General features: G+C 34.5%; 1 protein-coding gene across 2 annotated transcripts; it reads left to right on the top strand.

The window, feature by feature from the left end:
* The first annotated feature begins 693 nt into the window (after positions 1-693).
* LOC105231853 (putative carbonic anhydrase 3) lies at positions 694-27,522 on the top strand. Of its 2 annotated transcripts, none has more exons than XM_011213342.4 (5): positions 694-1,023; positions 21,208-21,282; positions 26,160-26,318; positions 26,424-26,881; positions 26,948-27,522. In XM_011213342.4, exons 1-5 carry the CDS (start codon positions 996-998, stop codon positions 27,140-27,142), a joined length of 915 nt encoding a protein of 304 aa, XP_011211644.2. In that variant the 5' UTR covers positions 694-995; the 3' UTR covers positions 27,143-27,522. The 2 variants fall into 2 exon arrangements, with proteins under 2 accessions (XP_011211644.2, XP_011211645.2); XM_011213343.4 differs by lacking the exon at positions 694-1,023 and adding an exon at positions 20,815-21,052.
* Positions 27,523-27,963: the final 441 nt, after the last annotated feature.

Here is a 27,963-nt window from a genome sequence, read left to right as displayed (position 1 = left end):
ATACACACGGGTGCACTCAAACAAGTGTGAATTGAGCGCACACAAGTGCTCTTTGTTCTTATCACTAACTAATCGTTTAATATTCGCAAATTACTGTTGTTGTCGCACCGGCACCGAACCTCGCTCGCAATCGCTCTAATCAACACAAGCAACTACTATGAAAATGCTAACGCACACACAGCCATACATGCATGCATGTAAGCACATGAGAGTCGCTTGTGAATTTTCACTTTTGACAGATTGGCGCGTGAGCGTCGACGGCAAATTGCAATTTCTCTGTTATTGTTGATAATGCCATGCCATGATGTACACAAACAACACCACTCGCCTATACAAAAGCCACACATACACACACATGCATGCATGACAGTAGCAATGTGCTACTATTACAAATTCACCGTTATTGTGTTGTTGTCAATTTGATTTTCATTATTTTGAAAATTTTTTTAGTTAGTAATTTTATATTTGTTGTTATTATTCTTATTGTTGTTGTTTTGTATTTGTGTGTTTGTTGTTACTCATTGAGTAGTCTGGCCGTGGCTTGCCGCTACTCAGATATACTTATTCGAGTAGGTACCGTGTAGTTAGTGTTCTTCGCCGGGTGTTCAGTTCTTTCGCGCCTCGCACATATTCATACATGTGCATAAGCGCTACTATAACAACAACAACAGTATGAAAAAAATTGCTAGCACATGGGTTTGTCAATTTGAAAATTTGAGTTCAGTAATCGTTGAGATTTTGACCGCTACGGTGGTCTGCTGGTCCTCCCGTCCTAATCCGCATGACGGTGATTTCGTTGTTCTGTTTGTTTATTGCTGTTGTTGGCTTTTCAGACAAGTGTCCACCGGTGGTCAGTGCCAGAGTTTTGTCTATCATACATATTTTTTTTCGGCTAAAACAAACACCAAAAAATAAGTAAATCAATTTTGCTTAAGTGCTCGGTTTTTGATTTCGGTGTGGAATTTTTGCGGAGCGCCAACAGGATAACACGCAAAATGCACGCGAAAGTGTCCTGCACCTTTGGTAAATAGAAATTATATTGTTTTCGTCTCTACAAATCTTTTTTCATTTGTATATAAATATGCATATGTGTGTGTGTTGCATTTGTGCAACATAGCAATGCACTTGCGAAGAATTGTTGCAAATTTAAATTAATTAATTAATTAGTGCAAAAAGCGGCATCCAGATCGATCTAGTAGCTTTACTTAATGTTGTAATTTGTTTTTGTCGCGAATGACGAAGTGAGAAAACCAAAAGTTGAGATTATTCACCGTTTTAGTTAACCCCACGCAACATAAAATCGTAGTTTTATATAAACTGCGTCCAATAATGTTTAAGAAGATCAGATACTGAAGTTTAGAGCCACGCCTACTTCACATGAGAAACAAAAATTTGATTAAGATCTAGGAAATCGAAGTTCAAAGATTGAAATTAAGTGTTTTTATTCAAAAAATGTTTTCCGTAATTTTAAATTTTGTCTTGGACGGTATTAGAACCTACGATTTATCAATTGGTAATCAAGTAGATATTGGACCCGCCTGCAGAGATTACATTTTCGTTTTCAAATATTATTCGAAATTCTCAAAATTTAATTTACTATATTTTTTATTAAAATATTTTCGTAAAAATTATTTGTCTAAGAATATTTGGAAAAGGTTTCTTTTCCATTAAATATTTTTTGAAATTCTGAAAAAAATCCTATTTTTTAATTTTATATTAATTAAAAATTTTAGTTTAATGTTGCTTAAAAATGTTTAAGAATATAGAAACTCTTGTCCATTAAATAAAAATCAGGTGGCAACCCATTTTTAAACATTTTCTTCAAAATTCTTTATTTAAGAATGTGTGGAAACACTAAAGTATTGAGTAAATATTTTTCGAAGTTCGCAATATTTGTTTTTTTTTTATTACAAATCAGGTGGCAACACATTTTTAAAATATTTTCTTAAAAAATATTTGTTTAGGAATATGTTGAAACACTAACGCTTTAAGAAAACCGATGTCTTTTTATTAACTATTTTTCGAAGTTCGCAAAATTTATTTATTTTTTATTTCAAATCGGGTGGCAACGCAATTGTAAATATTTTTAAATATTATTCGAAATTCTCAAAGAATTATTTTGTTTTTAATTTTAAATCAGATAGTAACATATTTTTTAAAATTTTCTTAAAAATTTTCTATTTAAGAATGTGTGGAAACACTAAATCATTCAGAAAATTGCTCTCCTTTCCATTAAATATTTTTCGAAATTCTAAATTTTTTTAAGTTTTTTTGTGGCAGCACATTATTAAATATTTTTCGAAATTTTCAAAATTATTTTTTTTTGCATCAGGTGGCAATACATTTTTTAAAACCTGTCTAAAAAATCGTTAGCTTACTTGTCTTCAATTATTTTTTACTTTTTCAACCCACTTAAAAATTTAATAAGTGTGGCAACTCTGTTCATATTTATACTTCACCTATGAATTTCCAAAAATCTATTGTTTTTTGCATATATGTATTTCTAATTTTCGAAAATTTGAGAGTATTCTCCGAAAATTTTAAGTTGCTTGGGTAAATACTTACGGAAATATGAGCGCATTTGTTAGAATTTTTTAACTTCTTTAACTGTAATTAGCGCCCAAAACTGTAGACGCTTTTCACTCGAAACGCTGTTGTTAGAATCAGTGAGAAAAATTTCTCCGCAACGGCTTGACCGAAATTTGTTTTAAAATTTTGCATACAATTTTCACCCATATTTCCTAGATATACTACAAGTATATCTGTTAGAAATTGATCAAAGGTATACGATTTCTAATGATAAAGTCGATTTTTAAACCACTGTGAAATGTGAAGTTTTTTTAAGAAAGTCTACTTTTCTTGGGAGGTGGTAATTGTCTTAAAAAACCAAATTATGACTAGACCTGCCATCACAACGGCAGTTGTCAAGCTGTGTTGTGAAGAAGTGACTGTTTCCGATATTGTTTTGTTCGGAAAAGAGCACGTACAACCGACGACTGCTGCGTCATAAGAATTTTTTGTGTAGCCATCGAACTTTTTCTAAAAAAGGTCTATTATTTCAAAAAGACGCACAATAAATTGCAAACCATGATTAATCTTATCGCTGGATATTTTTTTGGCTGTAAATTAGTCTCGACGTATGAACGTTTTTCTTCTGGCGATCTTTGGGGCGATACGCATTTTGAAGTCACGATAAGAGTGCTGAAAAGCGGACGTGTTAATCTCTTTAATCACCAATTATGCCACTTAAGTCAGAGTGTTACACTTTTTTGGTAATAAATTGTCAGGTTACATTTTTATGAACCCGTAATGATTACAGAAATTTTAACTCATAAAATATTATTTGATTCAGTGCGATTCATTAATAAAGTAGGTGATTGAGTATAGCTGCCTTCGACTTTAGAGAGTGACAAAGAGTAAACTTTAGATAATCACGAATCGAACACACAATTGGTATATATTGAATAAACTGGTATAATCCATATATAATGGTAATAGCGTGATATCAAGGAATTATACCAATTTATTCAGGTATTTACGTAATACTTTATATATGATAATTTGTTTGAAACTTTCACATAAACATATTTTGACAAAAGAGCAGAGCTGGAACATAGCTAGTGGAGAAATGATCAATCGAAGACAGCTAATATAGAGACTCAACTTAGGCTCTCAGCTTTGAGTGTATTGCTCCAAATAAAATACCATATCTACTATATTCACAGTCTTCTGAAAAAAAAAAGAAAATGTACAACATCAATTCTATTTCTGATATTTAAATTTCTTAGTAACTGTTTTGAATTTTATCTTTGGTATCAAAATTGCCGTAGACATTTTCCGAAAATGCAAATCATCATAGACATACATATGTGCTTATCAAATTTTTATTTGAGATTGTCGTGACGAAGCAAAATTGCAAATTTTTTCGTAAAACTATTATTACTCAAAGATATTTATACCCTGAAGAGGGGAAAGTTTGGCGTGATGTTTGTCACATCCTGAAGAAAATGTCGCAAACCCTATAAAGTACATTACATATACATACGTGTACATATGTATCTAAATGATCAGCGTGACGAGAGTCCATTTAGCTACATCTCTCTGTCCATCCATCTGTATATAAGCAAACTAGTAACTTAGTTTTTGAGATGTCGAACTGAAGCTTTGCTTACGTGATTTTCTTCCCAAGAAGCTGCTCTTTTGTCGGACCAACGAAATCGGACTTTTATAGCGTGTTGCTGCTATACAAACTGACCGATCAAAATCAAGTTCTTGTATGTTAAATCCTCTTATTTGAGAAGATATACTCACTCGGCATAGAACATTGTTCAAGACAAAGTTAAGGTATTGAAACATATTCAGATTCGATCTGAATATAACATATAGCCGACATACAAACTGTTCAAACAAAACCAACTTCTTGTAAGAGGGTTCCCTTATCTAAGAAAAAGCAAGCATGAAGGGTATCATAGCTTCGGTTCGCTGAACGCTTTTTCTTGTTTTAATTGTCTTGCAGGCACCACACTCATTACAGCAGAAATCAAGCCCACTTTTATGTCTGCGAGTGTACTTAATGAAAGTAATGAAAATTTTGCGGAAAACGTTTAAGAAATATTTGCACAAAGCCAACCAAAACAATGGCAAAACAAAATACAATTTCCATAAACTCAAACTGGTTTTAGTTCGGCAACTTGCTTGCAGCGAAGTGAGGCTTCCTAATAGTTTCATCATACACTAATGAAAATGAAATGAAGAAAATATAATTACATATGGCAATTTCAACTTAAGTTTGTTTTACTATTTTCGATAATGCAACTGGTTGCATAAATTACAGAAACAAAAACAAACAAAAAATCAGTGAACTATACGATTTTCACTTAGAGCTGTAATTTTTATGGAAAAATAAAAATAGTCTGACAGCTGCAATTGTAAAATTATTTAGTCAATGAAGAGCTGCCTCAAGGTAAACATTATAAATTTACTTTTACAAATGGAGCAATAATTTTTGAATTAAATGTTTTGTGATAACTTCGAAAAATTTTCATCTAAAAGTTAGTTGAAGAGTGGCTGTTTCCTGAGTTATACCATCCGAATCACTCAGAAATTGATCGATGTTGCTGTGAGCATGTGAAATCAGTTCGAAATCGAATGCAATGGATTGACAGTAATTTGAATGGCTCGTGTTAACAACAAGTGTTATATTCTTACCGTTTAAATATCAACTATTATTGAAACTGTTAAGAGTCAATATAATTTTAAATCTCTTGACAGAGATCGATCACCAAAATTTCTGCTGTTTATATGAGTATATACGCCTTTGTATACGAGACTTACACTCCACTCCTTCCAAAAGAGCATTAACTGACTAGATATTTTGAGAAAATATCATACAAATCATAAATTTTAATATACCTTAGCAAACAGTTTTTGACATCATACCGGATCACGGGGATCATGGAGTCGCCAAACCGAACTCTGGCGGCTCCTCTATCCATATCGGCGAGTGAGTTGTGGATGGGAAGAAGTTATTGAAGAAGAGGGATGGATCAAAGCTTCTTTACAGATGGATCAAAGCTTAGTGGGAATATTGGAGGAGGGCTTTACTGTCAGAAGATCTCTATCACCTCCAGCTTCAGGCTTCCTGACTATTGCAGTGTCTTCCAAGCCGAGTTTACAGCCATTAAGGTAGTAGTAGATTTACTGCTCCGGAGTGCAGCCTTTTTCAGAGAAGTGACCATCCACTCAGATAGCAGTGCGTCGATACTAGCCTTGAACTCATTAACAGTGTCTTCAAGGCTGTCTTTGTGATAAGGGTGTCAGGCCACAGGGGATTCACAGGAAACTGTAAGGCTGACGAGCTAGCAAAAGCCGCTAGTGGTAGAATGCGAGCGGATCGGTGCTCTCGTATCCTCCTTTGTTCTACTACTAGATAGCTGTGCTTCGCGGAAGCTTGGCCAGCGCTGGGCCACCATCGATACATGCGTTTTTTGCAAAAGTATTTTGACCCAAGATCGATCCCAAAAGAACTAGTGACCTCTTTATTCTTAGTAAGGTTAGACTCTCCCTAGTTGTGGGGCTTTTATCAAGCCATTGTCCTATTGGCATTCAGATAGTAAGGTTGGGAAACCTACCAGACGCCATTTGCAGAAGCTGTATGGAAGGCGATTAGGTGGGAACAACTCAACACTTCCTTCTTGACTGTGCAAGTGCGATTAGAAATATTTCTTTAATTACCTCTGATTTGAATTTATTATTTCCATATCTCATATGCATACCTCTGAAATGGGTTTACATATTATAGATATGCAAATGTATCTTTGGCATAAACCATACACAATTTTTATTTTATTTTCTGATTCAGTTAGACATACAATATTTTTCTTTCAAATGGATTAGTTTTATATAAGCGATGTGATACAAAAGATTTCTGTGGTCGAACCGCTTCTAAATTATGTATTTATACACAATATATATGTACATATGTATATCATCTTGTAGTATACATATACACTTAATTTAATAATTCAGTATTATATTGAACAACCGACATTAATAACCTATAATAAAAGCTTAATACTGAAGTGCACTCAATATAAGAGTAATGGCATTACTGTTATAGATTAAAAGTATTTTGTAACTGCATTTTAAAAAGCAATGGCTTACATTATTTTGTAGACAACAAAAATGAATAATAAAACTAACCGATTTCAAGTGGAATTGGTGTCGGCATCCGGCATTTCGCAGCACTTTCTGTCTTACGTATAACGGATTTTTAATAACAAAAGCAATTTCTAATATTTCAAAAACTCCACAATTCCGACCGTTTTCGACTTATGTTCAAAGTAACGAATTTTAAGAAATCAATGAGCCTTGATTCTTGAACGGCTTTGGGGTGGTTTGTTTTGCTTCAGCTCGTTTTTTTCTCCTCCATTCCGATGATTTTTGACTTGTTTGCATATGAAACTCATAAACCCATGTCTCATTGGCATTTTTAATGCTCTCCATGAATGTGGGATCGGAATTTACACAATCAATCATGCCCAAAGATTATATCCATCAAAATCATTCGAACGGACTTGCGAGAGTTATCGTGCTCCCCTTCCATTACTTTAACACCTACCTGATGATTGTAAAGCAACATATCCTTCACTTTTTTAATGTTTTCATCGGTTGAAGAGGTCGAAGGCGTCCAGAACGAGGCATGCCTTTAATGATCTCTCGACCATCTTTGAAGGCTACCACTCATAGTGCTACCAAGCCAGCAGTGGCAGCACTTATAGACCATTTCGCTGAAAACTGCCCGGCAAAATTGGCGGGACGACTACTGGCTGCAGGAGATTTTACTCATCGAACCCTCGGGCGTAGATCGGTGGGTAATGGGGGTTTGGCAAGCACCATGATTCCACTTCACAATTGGGAAAGAAGGTTCAGAGTAAAAATCGGAAAAGATGGTTGGCGTAAAGGTTTATTAGCTGCGAGCAACCCTCTAAATATTTATGCGGATGGCGCGAAAATGGAAGACGGAGTTACTGGAGGGAGATACTGCCCAGAGTTAGGCATAAGACAACCTTTGAATGCATTGTCTATACGAAGATCTGGACAGGAGCATGGTAAGGAAAATCAAAATACAATGAAACGATCTATCTGGGTACACAACTATAAAGGTTAAGTGAAAATGGTAAGATCGGCAATGTATAAAGTTCCTACTGACACTCATTAGAAGGCACTGTAGAAAGATGTTTGGTATACTCACTGATCATATTCTGGTGGTGGCACACGTCTGCAGAATGGGCTTGACAGATCGAAAAGATGCTGGAAATGTCAAGAGTAAGGCAACGGGCAAACAATTAAGTATCTCTTGTACACTTGCCCCACATGGTCAAGCAACTATTCTTTTTGGACTCCTTAACCAAACTCCATCTGTATTTGTAATGAACCAAACTGTTCTATGCCTGGCTTATTAGCTTACCAGACTAAACATGCGTACTATTAATTGTTTCTTGAAGTTACATACATATATATACTTATGTGTATATTCCTATATATTTTAAGAAATGTATTATATAAATATTGAAAAATATTTATAATCAACTTATGTATTTCGCTTCACCATAAAAAATTATTTTATGGGAACGGCTTACAATTTATGCCAAAAATATTCCACCAGAAGCTACATCATAGTATACACATATCTCTCAAGAATCAATAAAACACCAATAAAAATAATTATTGATGAAATATTTGCGCACCTGCATGTGACGCATTGTTGTGTCTGAAACGATATTTCTGCGAAACATTTGGTCACAAATTGAAGAAAGAGTCCCATAAAACGTTCCGGTGCTGAAATTTCCAAAGTTCCACGAAATTCTTTATCTAAAAAAGTATGAAACATATTTTCAAAGCATAATTGCTTTGTATGTTTTATGTCTGCAAAAAAGTATTCGGCACGTAGAAGGGTCTATAAATAATATCTGCAAAAGAAGTTATAAATACTATCAATCGATGGGTAATAAAAATAGCCCATGGCTCGCCGAAATTTTCATATTTTTAATATTTAGTGTAAATATAAATTTGTGCATCGTGCGATATTCGTGTACACTCGGTTCTCGTATGTCGCCTTTCGCTGAGGTAAAGGTCAAAATAGAAGCCAAGCGGAAGTTATGTATACGCATACATACATACATATATTTATATATGAGACTACACCTATCGCTTGTCATCCCTGCGTTATCACAAACGAATGGAAATTTCTTTAATATAATTAACGCTAAGCATTCATCACTATGTAATGTTAATTAACCAATAATGAGTGGATATGCGATGCCAACAACAGCTAAGCGATAATGTAAAATTTTTTACTACGCGAAACGCCGCTGCATAATAATGGTCGAAAATGACGTAAAACCTCTTTTGTCAGTGGATATGTGCCAGCTGACAGCTTATTATCACCCGCATTGTATTACAAAACATTTTTCATAAATATTTTTCCACAGTGGCATACTAATTGTCATTGTTAATTTGTAAAATTTGCCGTCAATTAATTAATTATACACCGTTAATTTATATACACTGGCGAGTTGTTGGTGGAAGAACTAAAATTTAATCCAAGAGCGTAAACGATTATCTACTACTATTACCTGATTTTCACACCATAAATCAAGTGATTTATGCGCGGGTAATTGAGTGTGAAATCGTGGCCATATACCACCGCTCTGGCAATATTTATCGCTTGCCAATCTGAATTGAATTATGGCTGAAAAGAGGTAGTAAATTTTGATTGATCACATTGTTTTGTTTCTATAAATATGTTATCACTACTGTAAAATTTGCTTATACCTATACATATGTACAGACATATGTTAATATAAGTGTGTACATATGTAAATTGTAGCGTATGCTGATAAGCGAGCTGGCGTAGAAAGTCGATGAATGATTAATTAGTTCAAGTGTTTGATTTCGAACAGAAAGTGAAATGTTTAACGCAAACAAATCAAATAATAAAGCATAGCATAAAGAACATTACACATAAAAGTGTGTATATTGTGCTAAGGTATCTAAAATATGTTATGGGCACTTATCAGGGAGTTTCCCGTCTATTAAGTGGATGATAAGTCTAGTCGATATTGATGGTATGAAATGATATGCATAAGGCAAGCTTATCTAATTGTATCATACCAACATAAAAACTACCACATATGCTTAAATATATCAAAAATATATGTAACTTTGCTCAACAAAATCATTTGAAACGCTGTATAAAGGGTGATCCACTTCGAGGTCGCCTACTTTTTAAAAGAAAATACACAGAAACTTCGAACTTAATGAGAAATGTTTATTATCATTCGAAAGAACATTCTTTGGTATTTATGTTTTGAAGATTATCTCTTTCAAATGTTGGCTGCGGCTAAGCCTCAGATGGTCCATCCGTTGAGTCTAACCTTAACAATGACTCGTTCGATCATTTCATTTGATGACTGGCGAATGACACACGTGATGTTTTGCTCCAAAGCCTGAGTCGAAGCGACATACTCCCCAAAGCATACATATCCCGATGATTCCACCGGCCTACAAACCACATCAAACCGTTGTTTCTCCGGGTAAATTGGCAGCACTTGAATCTTTTCGGGTTGCGCTTCGTACCAAAGGCGACAAATTTTGGTTGTTTACATACCCATTGAGCCAGAAATGGTCATCATCGCTGAACAAAATTTGTCTAAAAAATGTCGGAACTTTTCAAGAGCCTATAGAGCGAAACGATGTCGCTTGGGAAGGTCGAGCGGCTTCAGTTCTTGAACAAACTATATTTTGTATGCTTTCAATTTAAAATCTCGACGTAAAATGCGCCAAATCGTTCCATATGTAAGTCTGACTTCCTGCGAAGGACTCTGAATCGATTCTCCACAGCCTTTGTGTGCACTCTACGCTACGGATGCTATATTTTCTTCACTTCTTCTATTAGATCGAATATTATCCAATAATGAATGCTGGGTCTCAAGATAGATGAAGGTGTTGCGAATGGTACGCTTAGTGGCCCGATTATATTGATTATAAGTTGAGCGAAACACCCGGAACACATTTTTTACAGAAGGTGAATTTTCGTATTAAAGTTAATCGATTTGTAAACGTTGTTCAGGCGAGAGTCTTTTCATAATGAAATGCCAAACAATAGTGAACAGAAATAACATGACATCTTGACACGACTCTCGCGTGATCTGTCAAAAAAAGGCCATTGAAAGAAGTACCTCTGCCTGGATCACCTATTATATATATTTTGATTGTAACAGACATAATCAGATATTTTTGTACACTGAACAGAGTATTTTAAGTTTACCACCATGTTTGTAACAGCCAGAAACGTCGGAGACCCTATTAAATTATGTGTATATATAATTCTAACTGTTTAACCTTGTCCGTCTGTCTGTCTGTATATACGGGAACTATCAGTTCCTCAGTTTCTGAGATATCCATCTGAAATTTCGCACCCGTCATTTACTCGTAACAGAAAAAAATTGTTAAGACCAAAAAGAAATGTTTGATAGTCTTACCGCCACCTTCGAGTAAAATTTGTATATCCCCTGTAGTAAATGACTAATTTGAAAAAATTGTGGCTGAATCATTGCATATGATTAGTTCAGCAATAATCGAAAAACCCCGAAAATCATATCGTCTATAATATAGTTAAGTGCTTAAAAGTTAAGGTGCTACACGACGGTTTATTAATCTACGAAGCATTGCAAGAAGAGAGAAATTTTTGCAGATTTTCTTATAACACTGGTTCATTAATGCAATTTTTTTTCTTCACTATTGAGATGTACTGAAATTTGGAATAAAAGTAATATTTCGTGAAATCTACTATTTCTACACAATTTTAACAAAGATTTATGCTCACAAGAATATCAAACCTAAAAAAGTCTAATATTTTCCCACATCTTTCGAAAAATCGTTTAGAGTCCACGTTTTGTCGTAAACTTCGTACAATCAAAATAGGCTTCTACGAGTATTAAGGATTATAGTCATTTCCAAGTTCGAAAAAAAGCGTTTGTGAATATTTTAAGAGATATTTTATTTAATAAATAAATATGTAAAACTAATGTTGTTTTATAGTGCCTTAGAAATCGCCACTTCGTTTTTCAAAATTTGGATTTCCTTTTGCTCGTAGACAATCTACTGGAGGATCAACGAAAAAAGTTGTCTAGCAATGAGGAAGACTTTTCTGCTAAAAATAATATGACATCAAAACACCTAAATAATGTATAGTTATAGATGACTACAGATAATGATCGAACCAGTAGTTAAAAATCTTATTTTGCAAAATGGCAATTCCGCAACAAAAAATCGGTTTTTGTGAAAAATTTTACAGAAAAAGTGACATAAAAAATTATAATTATTATCAAAAACTTTATTCCCTCAATAAATTATATGAGATTGTCATCTCAAAAATTCAAATCCATCGATCCAGCTGTTTCAAACAAATTTTCCTCACCTCGCAAGTGTAATCCAATAGTCTGACCTCAAAAATGCTAATAATAATTACAATTTAATGTTCATTTGAGCATTGCTTGAAATTCCGATTCTTGATGTTCTGATTCAAATAGCTGGAAATTTTTGGTCATAGCAAATTCTTAAAAATGCGGTTGATTCACACAACATAAAAGAATTATTCTGAAATCGCTATATTTTTAGATTATGTCATCAAAAACTTAACATTTCTAATAATTTATAGAAAGTGCAAGTTAAAAACAACTATGAGTATAAAATAAAATAAGTAAAACATATATTCATATATTTATAGACCGATAAGGCATTTTTGCCGCAATTTTCTCAGTAACACACCATAATATAATAATCGCTTGCTTATTTATATGCGTATGCATTTATAAATATTTAGTTCTTAGGAATATAAATAAATTTTCAAGTTTATAGTCGAAAGAGATGAGTGACATACGTAATTTGTATGCTACTTTGGCTAAGGTCACGCTTAAAGAGCCTCAAAGATTTTTCTCTTGAGCTCTTTGTAGAGTCAAAAGAGAAGTTGTTGTTGTGTTAAAGTCTAATAAGGCAAGCACTCTTGTAGAATTGCACCTTCCCTATTCAGATCTGCAGCTCGAATTATTTTCTCCAGGAGTAGATTGAAGAAGTCACACGATAGGCAGTAGTCACCTTGTCTGAAAGATCGTTTGGTATCGAACGGCTCGGAGAGGTTCTTCCCGAGCCTGGTATTGCTCAACGTCAGTTTACACAGCCGTATTACTTTTGCGAGGATACCAAATTCGTACAAAGCGGCATAAAGGCAGCTCCTTTTCGTGCTGTTAAGAGCAGCTTTGAAATCGACAAAAAGGTGGTGTGTGTCGATCTTTCACAGATCTTTTCCAACATTGGGCTCATGGTGAATATCTAGTCAGTTGTTGATTTTCCAGTTCTAAAGCCACACTGATAAGGTCCAATCAGTTCATTGACGGTGGGCTTTATTCTTTCACATTACGCTCGATAGAACCTTATATGCGATGTTGAAAAAAAACCAATAGGTCATTGAATAATGATCTGCTGATAGATATGCTATCTCGAGTTATCTTTGCAGCAGAAAGACGCGCTTAAAGATTAACTAATGGAGCTGATTGAACTGGGCGGTTAATCTTTAAATGACTGTAACTCAAAAACTATTTGAGATATTGATTTAAAATTTGAGTATGTAATTTCTAAAGCTATAAACAATGGAAAACATTCAAAATTTCATAACTCGCATGAAGCATATTTTCGATGTCACGACATTTGCTGAACGTTTTGTCACATTCAAAACTTGTGTTCGTATTAAAGTGGACGTCCTCTACTTCCTCTAAAATATTTTCGACGATTCCGCATCCAAACCCGTTATTAAATTTTTTCTATGGTAAAAGTCATCAGTCAAACATTTCGCTTCATAAATATACATACATATGTACATAAATAAGTTACACACTTATCCGCATCTTCGGTATGAGCGTACAGTTTATGTGTATGAACCGGTCCTGTTCAATTTTGATGTTATTTATTAGAGGCCATCAAAATTAAATTCAAAAATTTACTTTTCACTCTAAATAGTTGCAGATATCAGCTCGCAACATCAGACAATTTTGTTTATGATGAACATCTGCATCTGATGAATAATCAATTCAATGGAAAGACTATGAACTTCGCGTGGATAATTAACTTCTGTAACATATTTGCAAATTGCTGACGCAAAATAAACAAATCCTTTTCGAAATCCAATTTGTCCATCAACATCAGCATGTGTTGCTGCTTATAGCGAAACTTCTCCTTGTTTTTGACGCCTTTGTTTATTTTCGAGTATACCGATAAGTCGCTAAATGCCGAAAGCATAAGTGCACACAACGCTCACACTCACACACCAACATAATCAAGTATTAAATAATGCAGACTCAAGGAATTTATGTAAGCACATCTACGAGTATAATGCGAAGAAAAAACATTTAACGAGCCGCAGCACTTCTGTCAAAGTCGTAAAAGTCACAAAAAAGTCAAAGGCGCTGATGCCTCAAATTCATATGGTTCCAATCCATGTCGAATTGTTTGCCGCCACGAGCGATAACCAGACGCCAGTTTGCAAATATGTAAACACACATACACAGTCATACATACTTAATTTATATGCACACATATTTACAGTTATTCAAATTTATATGACATGCAGCTTATGTGGAAATACTACAAACACATCTATGTATGTGTAATAAAAATCTCTGCTTCTACTTGTGGCATTTAAAAAGACATTATTCCACTTATTTGCGATTGTGTAGGCTGCTCCCCACAATTATTAATTCCACTTTGCATTACTTTAGGGTTGCGCTGATCTTTTTTGTTGTTTCTTTCGGTATTGTCAAACCACAGGCTGTTCGGCAGTTGGCCAACCGAGCAAGGTGACGTTTGGGCTCATCAAAATATGTTTGCATGTGTTTATATACATATGTATGCATGTATGTGCATGTATGAGTGCTAAAAAATGCAAGGTATTTTTGAAAATATAAATATATTATATTTAGCATCAGTCGTCTGACGTCTAGGCACATAAAACATAGTTTCATTAGAAATGGACGGCAGCGATCGTCAGCAAAAAGCTCTATCTTTTATGTTCAATATTTTAGTCGCTAATGGCAAAAAACACTAAAATTTCGAATTTCACCGAAATAAATGAAGAAAGAAATAAATCAGTTCTGGCCACACACATTGATAGCTAATTTTAAATGAGAAAAAAAAAACAAAAAATCTGTGGGCGTGGAACTATGAGCGATAGCAATGAAGCGTCTCCACACGTGTCGTTAATATATAATTCAACATATTTAAAATATTAAATTATTTTGATTATCAAATTCTAAAAATAATATAATTGCTTTGTGATAACTGTAGATCTATGCGCAAACTGCTGATGCAATTGCTTTGCTAATCAGAGCATTTGATAGCAATATTGTATAATTATGTTTATTTGAATAATTTGTAGACTGTGTTGCCATTTAAAAATATTTTCAAAAAATTGTTTTCTAAAATCTGCTTTAATTTTAAACCGATATTATCGTAGAAAGCTTAGCTTATAATGTAATTTTAACGAGGTGGCAACTCTCATCAGAAATATTTTCAGCTTTAAAATTTGCAAAACATATGTATTTTGTTTCATAAGTGTGTCGTAGCGTTTATTTATATATTATAATTTTTTTCCTTTGAACTATAGAAACAGGTGGCAACTTTCTAATTATTTCGCATATTTAAACCTCTAAATAATCAAAAAATGCCTGATACCCATTTTGTAATAATATAATAAACTTATCAATTTCGTTTTGAAATAGGTGGCAACTCTCATCAGAAATATTTTCAGCTTTAAAATTTGCAAAACATATGTATTGTGTTTCATAAGTGTGTTGTAGCGTTTATTTACATGTTATAATTTTTCCCCTATGAAATTTAGAAACAGGTGGCAACTTTCTAACTGCTTCATACGTTTAAATCTCTAAATAATCAAAAAATGTAAAAAAAATTAAATTTCATACCCATAATACAATAATATGTTCAACTTATCAACTTTATTTTTAAATAGGTGGCAACTCTCCTTAGAAATATTTTCAGATTTAAATTTTCCAAAACATATGCACTTTGTTTCATAAGAGTTTTGTAGTGTTTAGTTGCATTTTATAATTTTATTCTTTCGAAATTTAGAAACAGGTGGCCACTTTCTAACCGTTTCATACATTTCAACCTCGTTATAAACAAAAAATGTGATATGAAACTTATCAATATTGATTTTAAATAAGTCGCAACTCTCCTTAGATATATTTTCAAGTTTTTTCTTTTGAAATTTTCAAACAGGTGGCAACTTTCTCACTTTTCCCTATATTTTAAATCACAAAATAATCACAAAATGCAATATACTTCAATTCTATCGCAAAATTATTACAATGATGCGCTAATCCTACAAATTTATTTTTTAAATAGGTGGCAACACTCCTCATAAATATTTTCAACATATTTAATTTTTTCCTAAAATCTCTTTTAGTTTCGAACCCTTATTATTGGAATTTACCGATCTTAAAAATTAAATTTTTAAATAGGTGGTAACTCTCCTAAAAAATATTTTCACCTTTAAAATTTCCTAAACATATTTAGTTTTATACACATATTGAGTTTTTATTATATAGTATCTAATATTTGAAATCAAACAGGTGGTCACTTTCTAACTTTTTCTTATACATACATACATATATTACACAACCTCTACATATGTACATACATAAGTATATGTATATAATCCTAAAATGAGCTTAAATATGTAGGTTTAGTTTCAGTATGGCAGCATTTTTTGCAATGTGAGTGTGACGTCATTTCGTTACGTTCCGTTGGATTGATTTTATTTAAGTACCTAATGAAATTCAAAAATATGTGACTTTTTACAAAACTATAATTTAGCAATAACATTTTAGAAAAATGCCACTTCTTGAGATTCGCGTTGTGGATTTGGGGTTTGCCAAGCAAATAGTTATGCAACAAAATTTTCGACTTGCGTATCAATTTGCTATAAACTTCTTATACTTAACCTGCTAAATGTCTCCTAATGGTTTGAAATTCGTTCTTAAAAGTTAGAAAAAAAATTAAAAAAATTGAGAAATAGTTTATAGGAATTTTCTAGAGCTTATTTTTCGAATATATCATTTATATGTACTCGTATATATCTAATTAAAAAAAAAATCGCGGTATTTTTTATTTTCTTTTATTTTTTAGGTTCATTGTTACGGTCATAATTTGTATCTAAATATGCCTACATTGTACATAATACATATACATACATATGTATATATTTGAAAATTTTCACAAATTTCAAGATCAACGCATCGTTTAGTTTTAGCCTGCCCATTTGCCCGCTGCCAGTGGCAATGTGTTAGCCGCTCAATTAAGCTGTCACGTTTTTAGATTTTGACAGCATGATGACAAGCAAAATACCCAAAGTCATTTTATTTACTTATCAAGTGAATTTTTGTCACTGCAAGTGCAATGTCATTGAGAAAATCGCTGGGGAAATTAGAATTGCTAAAATTTTTTTATTTTAATAGTTTTAGCTATAGTGTCTTGATTTTAAAGAGAGAGAAAATGAATCTGCATGGGTAAATTTGTATGAAAATGTAAGTTATTATTATTTTATGTTCGTATAGTATGTATTTAGTTCTGGCATAAGTTCTCTTACAAGATTAGGCCATGATAAAAATCTATATATGTTATTGTTATTAACTAATCTAAGCTTTTTTAAACTCTCCATAAGCTCGCTTTGTCATTCGACAGTCCATATTTTCCAGATTAGAACACAAACTGTAGTTCAATGGATTTAAAACTGCATTTCTAGTCAGCCAAAGCATCTGCAGTTATGAAAAAAGGAACATTGATTTAGAGGAACTGCTTTGCTTTTTTTGCATTGCGTGTTGTAACAGAATATGCAGCAGCTGCACGGTGACTGCGTTGAACCCTTGGCATAACATTTATGCATCTTTAAAAATTTTTGGGTAGTTTTTATGGTTATTAAGCCTTCTTCAAAGGTAAATTTTTTTCATCTGTAAAATGGATACTTTAATGGCAGTTGACCGCAAGCCATTGAAGAAGCCGTAATTTTTTGAGCTTAATTCTTCTTCTAGTTTTCAGAAGATGACCAGCTGCCTGACGGTACGCATTCATGTAGAGATCATCTCGGATAACTTTTGACATCAATATGATCGATTTATATTAAGAGTGATCCATTTTGAGGTTTTAACGAAAGATCACAGAAACTTCAAATTTAATGGAGAATGTTTATTATCATTCGGAAAAACATTATTTGCCATTCATTTTGAAGATTATCTCTTTCAAATGTTGGCTGCAGGTATGACTCAGATGGTCCATCAATTGAGTTCAATTTTCGATGACTTGTTCGAACATTTCAATTGGTAACTGGCGAATTACACTCGTGATGATTTGCCCCAAGGCCTGCATTAAAGCGGATTGTCCGCATAAACTTTAGACTTTACATATCCCCTCAGAAAATAGTCTAACGCTGTGACAGAACACGATTATAGTGGCCAATCGTCCGGCCGAAAATGTGAAATTATCTGCTTATCGAAGTGTTCTCTCAATAAATTCATTGATTGATGCGATGTGTGTGAAACGGCGCAATCCCGAGATCACGACTTCAGTCATCAAATAGTCCGTTATCATTACCCGATAACGGTCGCCATTGACGGTTACGTTCTCACCGGCGTCATTATTGAAGAAATATGGACCGATGACTCCACCGGTCAGCAAACACACCAAAGCGTTGTTTTTGCTGGAAGAAATGGTAGCTCCTGAATCTCTTTTGAAAACGTCGGATCTTCTTGGAATTTTTAAGAGCCCATAGAGCGGGGCGATATTGCTGAGGAAGGTTGAGCGGCTTCAATTCTTGCACAAAAAAAAGGCTATTGAAAAAAGTACCTCTACTTGGATCACCCATTATAATGTCTCAGCGTCTCGGTATCCACAGAGGTCAATCCAAAACCATCTTACAGCAGGATTCAGTTTGCGTTTATATTTTTTAAATTCAATAGTTTTCAAATTCCGGCCAAACGATCGTATAGTTTTCCGTGGTCTTGTGATCAGTTCGGCTTTCTGGTATTTACACCGATTGCTTTTTAGCGAAGCCAACAGCCCCGAATATTTATATATGTCATATTTATAGCCATCGCTAAAGAAATAGTCTGCCGCTCTCACTACTTGACTGTAATTATCTTTTTTGAAATAAATTTTTACAGTTTTATACAAATATTTTAAAATTTCAATAATTTTCAAGTATTTGAATTTGTGTTATGCTAAATTTTTCCACGTAAATGGTTTATGTTCAAAAGATCAAACAAATTTTGCGCACGAAAATTTTCCTCGGCAAATTAAGCACAAATTCCACGCCACCAAGACTCCAACACTCAAGTGCATTTTGGAACATTTAAATCATTACAACGTCCACATTTTGCTTTTGCTAATAACAATAATAAATAATTTTAATTACTATTTTTATTTTTATTTTTATTTTAAAGTGCTCATTCCATTGAGTTAGTAGACGCTTGTGATGCAAAATATCCCGTCAAGCGGTGTGTGGCACGTAGACAAAAGCAACACCAACAAATTGCACATATGCGCCAGGTGGCAGCTGTTGCATGCAACAACAATAGCAAATTAATAAATCTAAATGGTAGACATCGGCGCGCCACTTGGATTCGTGTCTGAATCGGGGCTACCAAGTGCAAGGTTGCGCGCTAGCAGGCGTCTAATTTTAGTGAAGACCGGTGGCAAATTGGCACCAGCATGCACACGTACACATTATATGTACAGTAAAATGCCGATAAGACTTCGCAAACATGAAAATAAGTTGCATTATAAAATTATTCTTACATTCATTAGATGTTTGTACGACATTTTGAGAAGGTACTACTCATAGAGGGTAATATAAGAAAGACTTGGCTAAAATTTATTCTTGTTATTGTGGGTAGAATTATCAATGATCTACTGTAGTGAATTCGATGCCACTTTTCAAGGGGAATTCCACAGAAATTTAAAATTTTCCTGTGCTCAGTTGACGCTGTAAAATTTTAAGCAATTTAAATGAACTTCCAAAGACCGAATAGCTTTTTGGTGATGTGAATTCCAGGAAGAAGGACCTGGTTTCGCTTGTAATCTCCAATTGGCGCCACATTGCGAAAAGAAGAAACGACTGGCGCGCTGTTGTTAACTAGGCTATAACTGCGTAAGCGGTTTCTACGCCAGTAAAGAAAGAAGAAGAAGAGAATTTAGAAAGTAAATAGAGCTAAGTCCACCTTCGCATTCGCCATTTCCTTTCAAGTGATTTAGCCAATGCGTTGGCTGTGGCTTAATTCGTCGAGATGTGGTTGATAGTTTATAAATACTTTCCATTAGGCGTCCCTTTCTTTCACCGATTTCTTTGTATCAAACAGATACTTATGTTCGTGATAAAGTAGACTCCCCAAAACTCATCCTCAACATTTTCAAGCACTCTGTAGTCGTGCTTTCACTGATCCTTCGAAGAATTGGTAGAAAAATGGCAACCAGTCCGGGTCAAATTTGACAATGCGGTAAGTAAACAGCTATTAGAGCTCCAGAAGGCAAATATTTCTGAAATTTTTTGATTTCAATTTCCCTTCATAAAAATATTAAAAGAAAAATTTCGACCAGTCCGGGTAAAATTTGATCAGGTGATACTTAAACGGCTATTAAAGTTCTAGAAGGCAAAAATTTCAGAAATTTTCACATTTATTTTTAACAGTAGAGCTCGGCAGTAGTCGTATATACATTTTTTTTTATCATTTTGAAGGAAACATGGTTGGAATTACGAGGCAAACGAAGTTGCAATTCGGACCTAATTGGATACATCAAATCTCAACAGGTCGTTCACTGTTTCAAAATTCGCTTTAAGTCGTGCTCATCCTAGTTCTAGGTGAAAATACTAGGAAAGAAAGCTACTATCGGATTAACATCAATTTCAGATCAAGTTGAAAAAAAGGCGTATGCTGTAAAAGCTTCTTTAAGAATTTTCTCTGGACCCTTAATTTTGTTGGTTTTTGTTTTTGTAGTAATGCAAGCAATGGCTCAAAAATATCAAGAAAAGCTTTGATTTTTTATGTATTTCTTTTAAACCGCACCAGCCACCCTGGAACGCGACTTTCGTCGCACAAATGTGTATCACTTGTTGCACGCTGTTCATTTTGGCAAGAGTTGATCATTCACTTGCTCGCTGCTCAGCTAGCCAGCTGACTGACGTTGTTAGCGTGTCGTCGTGACGCGGAAGTGGCACACTCTTTCAAACGTCGGCGCGCTTCAAATCAACACGAAAACGCTTATGAAACTCGAAAGGGCGGCGACGCGCACAGACATACTTTCATAGATACTTGTTTATGTTTTTATTTTGAGAATTTGGCAAAGTTTTTATTACCGACAAATTAAAACGAATTTTCGGGCGAATTATGAAAGGTGAAAAATCGCTGAATGCTTCGTATATTTTTAGGTAATTTTTGCAATGCCAGTGCATTTTATGATGTCTCCATGATTCTTTTTTTCGCATTTTTTGTGTGCTTTATGAAGCGCAATGGCATTTCCGTGCAAAAAAATTAGTTGAATATTTTGATAATATTTTTAAATTATTTAATTCTCTATTTACAGCGCTTCTTCTGCTCTTGGGTCTGCAGCGCACAGACGCTTCACATTGGAGCTATCCCGACCGCGATTTAGATGAAGGTAATTGTCACATACATTTAAATTTATGCATATAAATAGCTTAATCACGTAAGTGGCCACTAAATTTGACGCACTTGTTGAGTTGTAGTCAATTTTGCTAAAAATGGTTTTTGTGCCGAAAATTATATTAATGTGAATAGAATGTGTGATAGGTCTTTGTGTAATAATATAAAAGCTTTCTGAGTAGCAAATGCACCAAGTATGTTAATTTAGAATATCTTTATGTATTAGGGTGACTCTTAAGTAAAGAAATGATTTTTTTTACTGAAATTTTCTGCAGCTGAAGTCGAAACTAGTTGGCAGTATGTCACACAGTGACATAGTTCCAATTTCTCCTGTGAATACTTCAAAACTTGCATGAAATATACATAAAGGGTGATCCATTTCGATGTTGCCTTTTTCAAAGAAAAGCACAGAAACTTCAAATTTAATGGATAATGTTTATTATCATTCGAAAGAACATTCTTTGGCATTTATTTTTTGAAGATTATCTTTTTCAAGGTTACGTCTCAGATGGTCCATCCGTTGAGTCCAATTATCCAAGATTCGTTCGAGTATTTCGAGTGGTAACTGGCGAACGACACGAGTGATGATTTGCTCCACGCCCTGAATCGAAGCGGGCTTGTCCGTATAGACTTTAGACTTTATATGTCTCTACTGGAAAAATCTAAGGGTGTGATAACACACGATCTTGGTGGCTAATCGACTAGCCCAAAACGGGAAAAGTATCTGTTCACCGAAGTATTCTCTCAATAAATCTATTTATTGATGTGATTTGTGGGAAGTGGCGCCGTCTTGTTCAAAACAAATGTCGCCAAGATCACAAGCTTCAATTTCAAGCATCAAATAGTCGGTTATAATGTTGCGATGACGGTCACCATTGACGGTTATGTTCTCACCGGCATCATTTTTTAAGAAATATGGATCAATGATTCAAACTGAAAAGCACACCAAGCCCTTGTTTTATCTAGATGAAACGGCAGCTCTTGAATCTTTTCAATATTGAACAAAAATATTTGACAAAATTAAGTAACACCCTAATATGTTTACGTGTCTGATTGTATGCTAGCATTAGCCCACATTTGATCGCTAATTCCATTGTCAACGTGCAATTCATGCTTAAGCCACTTTAAATTCCTATAATTTGTGGGCATTCTGGGGTTTGGCGCGTAAATTGCTAAATTGCTCCACCCCTCATTATACCAGATACATATGTACATATGTAACTACATACTGATGTATATTTGTATGGGATTCTCCGGGAGACTAGTGGCAGCGACATGACCATTCTAAATTTTTACTGTTATTATATAGACCGGGCAGCTATTGTCAAGCGTATAATTGCAAAATTAGCCCATATATATTCATTTCCACATATGTAGATATGTATGTATGTATATACATTTGCATATATATATTGTACGTAAATATAAATAAAGTGCCCTTGCGCTTCCACTTGTGTCTTCGTTTCTTTGCTTAATTCGCGCAATTTGAGAAAGTGTTTTAGTATTTTTTTTTATTCACAGTTGTTATTGTTGTGGCCGAATGTCGGGCAATGACACCCGTAGGAGACGCTCAGTCCATCACCTGTCTTCCAGCGCATAAAGTGCCTTAGTGGTAAGCTAAATTTTTGGCGCAATTCATGTAATTTAAAATGCTAATCCGAGTGTACAAAAGCTAGACTGAGTCTAAATATGTGCGCTTGTTCATATGAATTGTAGGTAATTGAAGAATTTGTTGTGCGAAACGGAGACACTACATATGCTACGGCATACATAGCTTTGTAGTATATTAATATTAATTAGCTCATACTTATAGTTGAGAACTTCTACTTCTTTCTTAATACATGTATGCGTAGTCGAGTGAAGCATGTGACTGACTATTATAACGCAAGCAATAGTTCGAATCACAGCTAAAATATGTACTTTTATAAAAATTGAGTAAATGAGGAATAATTTCAAGTTTAGTGCATTTAAAAAAACTTTGAGAACTTCAGAAGGAGCTTGAAACATTTACTACTCTTTAGGTTAGGTTTTATGTAGTCCTCTGTGAGGCCATAAAAGATAAGAACTCCTGAAATTAGCAAAACGCTTAGTAACCAATACAAATTTCCTCAGGCGTTTAATTGCCATTCCCGCCAGCTCGGTGGGTGTCTGAAGATACGCGCTCCCAAGTGTTAAAGTCTTGACCTCCCAAACGCGGGATAGTCAAGAAGAAAGTTCGAATTTCTTTGCATAAAGATCTCATAGAATATAAAGCGCTTGACTCGAAGCTTTTTTGCTCTCTCTGCGATAATCGGCTTTAATGAAAGCTTTCTATTCAGAATGACCCCTTGATATTTTACAGTATCTGCTGGTTGCAGAAAGATGTATCCCATTTGTAGCAGCGGTGCTACCGGTATCTTCTAGTAAATAAAACCAGCTCGATTTTATTTGGGTTGATGGCGAGACCGTTTACGACAGCCAATTTATTACGACGCTGAGATACCTCTGCGTAAACTCGTAAAGTGTACTCAGGAACTTTCCTTTGTCCATAAGCGTTCCATCGTCCACGATCTTAAAGATTTTAGTACTTCTTACTTTTTTAAAAATTGTGATATAAAAGTGGGAAAAATATGATATATGTTCAAACGGTTCAGATGAGGTTAGGTGGTCACATAATAGGGAAGTAGTTGTGATCTCATAGGAGATTATATTTGAATATATTGTATTTATATACTCGTATAGCAAGCATATATTTCAAACTCTCCAAATTTTTTTGAGACATACACTGGCCCCATCGTTTGGGGAACAATACTAACGATAATAAAGTCAAACTTTGTGACTAATTTCTATTCTTTTGTTCATTACGTCTATTACCATGCCAATTTTGGAGAAGATTTTCAGCTGATGTTGAGCAACACCAGTAGCTCCATCGGGATCGGGAAGAATTTTTCGAGCAGTTCGATACCAAGCACGATTTCAGGCAAGCAGACTCTCTATCGTTTGACTTCTTTAATATATTGCTGGAAAAAATAATGCGAACTGGAGAGTTAAATAGAAAATGTACAACCTTCTATAAGAGTGTGCAGCTGCTGGCGTACGCCGATGATATTGATATTGACCTCAACCAGTTCTGCTTTCTCCAAACTGGGTAAGCAAGCGAGGCAAACGGGTCTGGTAGTGAATGAAGGCAAAACGAAATATTTCTTGCCATCAAACAAGCAGTCGTCGCACTCGCGACTTGGCTCCCACGTCACTGTTGACAGTCATAAGTTCGAAGTCGTAGATAATTTCGTCTATCTTGGACACGCGGGATCACTCTGGCCAACAGGTGCTACGTCGAAGTCCTCTTCCGACGTACAAAGATCAAAGACCGAGAGAAAGGTTCTGCGGAAGATTTATAGTCCTCTGCGCATTGGCAACGGCGTATACCGCAGTCGATGGAACAATGAGCTGTACGAGATCTACAACGACATTGACATAGTTCAGCGAATTAAGAGACAGCGGCAATGCTGGCTAGGTGATGTGTGCTGAGAGTTTCGACACAATACCCGCCGACGGAAACAGAGGAAGAGGAAGACTTCCACTCCGTTGGAAAGACTAGTTGGAGAAGGACCTGGCTTGGAATCTCCAATTGGCGCGTTGTTGTAAACTCGGCTATAACCGTGGTAATCCAGTAAACAAGAAGAAGAAGAAGAAGGTTTTCAACTCGACTGTACTTCTCAAAAGCATATGAGAAATTTTTTCTGTTGATTCAGTTTATTTCAATTTTACAAAATATATTACTTTCTTAAGAATAAAGTTTGAAAATACACTTATTATCAATACTTCTTGTAAAAACTTTACTTTGCAGAGTCTTTTGAGAAAATAATAATAAAACATAAAAAATTGTCAAAAAAGTTGAAAAATTATTTACAACAGTAAAAAATACACTAATTATTATTTTATCTTCAGTAATTATAGCAGGTACTAAATTTTCAATGCGATTTTATGTAACCTTATCTCTAATTACTTCTTAATTACTTACAACAGTAAACAACAAACCCTAATTGTATCCAGACTTAGTGGCAACTCAAAAATGTTGGGACATGTCGTAATGATTAATGTCTCTAAATCATTACGATTGTATTGTAGATTAGACAGTAATTAGTTCAATAAACTTGAAGAGTGGTGAATCGAACAAACAGCTGGCTTAATCAATTATAGATATAATAATCGATATAATAATCTGAAATGAGTTTAAAAAATCAATTTTTTAATTTGAAAATCTTCTACGAAAATTTGAAATTGAACCAGTAAACAGTTTTGAGGATATGGACGAATTTGTAGAATTTTTTTAAATTAATGAAATCGACGTCCAAAATTTTAAAAGTGATTTTCTCGAATAGAGAGCGTTTTTTCAATTCAGTATGGAACATTTTTCCCATTCATCTAGACCGTTCTGTGTGACATGATTTTTACACAATCTTTTTAGGGATATTTGTCAGATAATTATCTCATAATTATTATTATCATTATAATGAGCGAAGAAATCAGATAAAAGTGAGGTTCAGATTGGCCCTATTGTGATCAAATTGAAAGGTGAATTTTGTCTATTTCATCTCCTTCAAAGTAATCCCCTCCCGCTGCAAGACACTTATTTTAAATAATTTGCAGACATAATAAAAATCGAAGAATGCACTTTTTTATTCGTTTATCAAGTAAAATGCCTCTTCAATAAAAATTCACAACTTCACCCCTTAAAACTGAGTAACTCAAATTTTTTCTCTAAAAGTACTATAATCCAAATGTATTTGCGTCAATTAATTTTAGAAGCGATCATATTCTAATCTCTACAAAAATAATTCTTTGCATTTTTCCTGTTTCTTTCTATATTTTCCCAAATTACTAATGCAGTCTTTCCAAGCTGGGGTGGCATTTGTGATACCGGCACTCTTCAAAGTCCAATCGATCTGAGCATAACGAAATCATTGAAGGGTGTATTTGATGAACTCAAACTTGACAACTTCGAAGATAAACAGAGCGGTGTGACAGTCGTGAATAACGGACATTCCAGTGAGTATCAAATTTGCTCAAATTTATTAATTTTCCATTACATTAGTTGTCGATTATAATAATCAATTTTATAAATGCCTCGGAACTAATAACTCTAATACAAAGTTCAACTGGCTAACTTTAACAATGAAATGGAGGTGGAAGGCGGTCCATTACGTGATGAATATGTTGTCGAGCAAGTGCACTTGCATTGGTGGTCCGAGCACACCATCAACAACGTGCGTTACCCACTCGAGGCGCATATAGTGAGTCGCAACAAGCGCTATGCCAATGTAACCATGGCGTCGAATTTCAAGGACGGTCTAACCGTTATAGCGGTGCTCTATCATGTCTCGAACGAGCGTAATGAAGCGATCGACCAAATCGTCGATTACTTGGATGATGTGAAGGATTTCGACAAAATCAACGAACCCGTGCGCATGAAAAATCCTTTTGTTGTGCGTCAACTCTTCCCGAAACTCAATGGTTACATGACTTATTCGGGCTCACTGACCACTCCCTCCTGCGCCGAGGCGGTGACCTGGATCGTGCTCAGCGAAACATTCCCAGTCACTTTAGAGCAGGTGAGTTCATCTGTACTCAATGCTGTTATATTTTTATAATTATTGTGTTATTTTGTTTGGACCCAGGTTGACAATTTCAAGCAGATCCAAAATGAGGAAAAAATAACGTTGAAGAATAACTATCGTGATTTGCAAAAGGCCAATAATCGCCCGGTGATAGTGGTGTTGCCGTTGGATAAGAGCGTCTCAGATGCGGCTAGTCCCCTACAACTCTCGATGGGCACCCTGTTCTTCATGCTGATCGCAGCGAAATTACTGTAAAGCGCTATCACGTTTAGTTCAGTGTTGGTAAACGTTGGAATTGAGATTTGTGTACAAATGTACAGAAATTTGTGCGATATTTCTTATGATTGGCCATAATTGAAACTGCAACAAAGTGACAATGAACAAAATATTTTTGTTTAATTTAATATTGCATAGAAATTTTCAAATTTCAAAACTGTGTCATAACTCACTAATTTAGCTTTTAAATGTTTATATCTGTATGTTTACGCGTTATTATTACTTAAGTTCGGGTGGCATCTCATTGTTACATACAACTACTATGTATTTATGTATGTATATGTCTATATGTTATTTATGTGTGTAAAATCGTTGTCCTAGTCAAATAAAAACTAAAGCAATGTTGATGTTGATGGAAAGTGTTGTTTTGAAAAATTTTTAAAAACTATATTTTTTTATGAAAGTGATAAGTAAATAATTACAACATTTTTTTTTTTTAATTTAAGGCGGAAATTAAATATTTTTTTCTTTTTGGTTTAAGCTTAGCTTTCAGATATCTCAATCCGATGCTTAACTGAACTTGAAATACCATAAATATTTTAGGTTAGGTTAGGTTAGGTTCAATGGCTGATTCTCGCGATGGTGATCGGACTTGGTTTGATAAAGTCAAGTTCCATTATAAATCTGTTGATTGATGTTTTATTACTATTTCAGACTTGACGTCGCATAGTCAAGAAGATAGTGTTGAAATGAGTATGTGAGAGGATCTAACACGTAGTATTCCAAAAAATTTCTGGCACTCACTTCTGATAACATTTTTTTACATCACCACGGCTACTATTACAGTTAGGAAAAGATAT

Source organism: Bactrocera dorsalis, chromosome 2, assembly GCF_023373825.1.
Source record: "Bactrocera dorsalis isolate Fly_Bdor chromosome 2, ASM2337382v1, whole genome shotgun sequence".
In the NCBI taxonomy this organism is placed as follows: Eukaryota; Metazoa; Arthropoda; class Insecta; order Diptera; family Tephritidae; genus Bactrocera; species Bactrocera dorsalis.
Note: the sequence above shows the minus strand (reverse complement) of the source record. Positions and strands in the feature narration are given on the sequence as shown.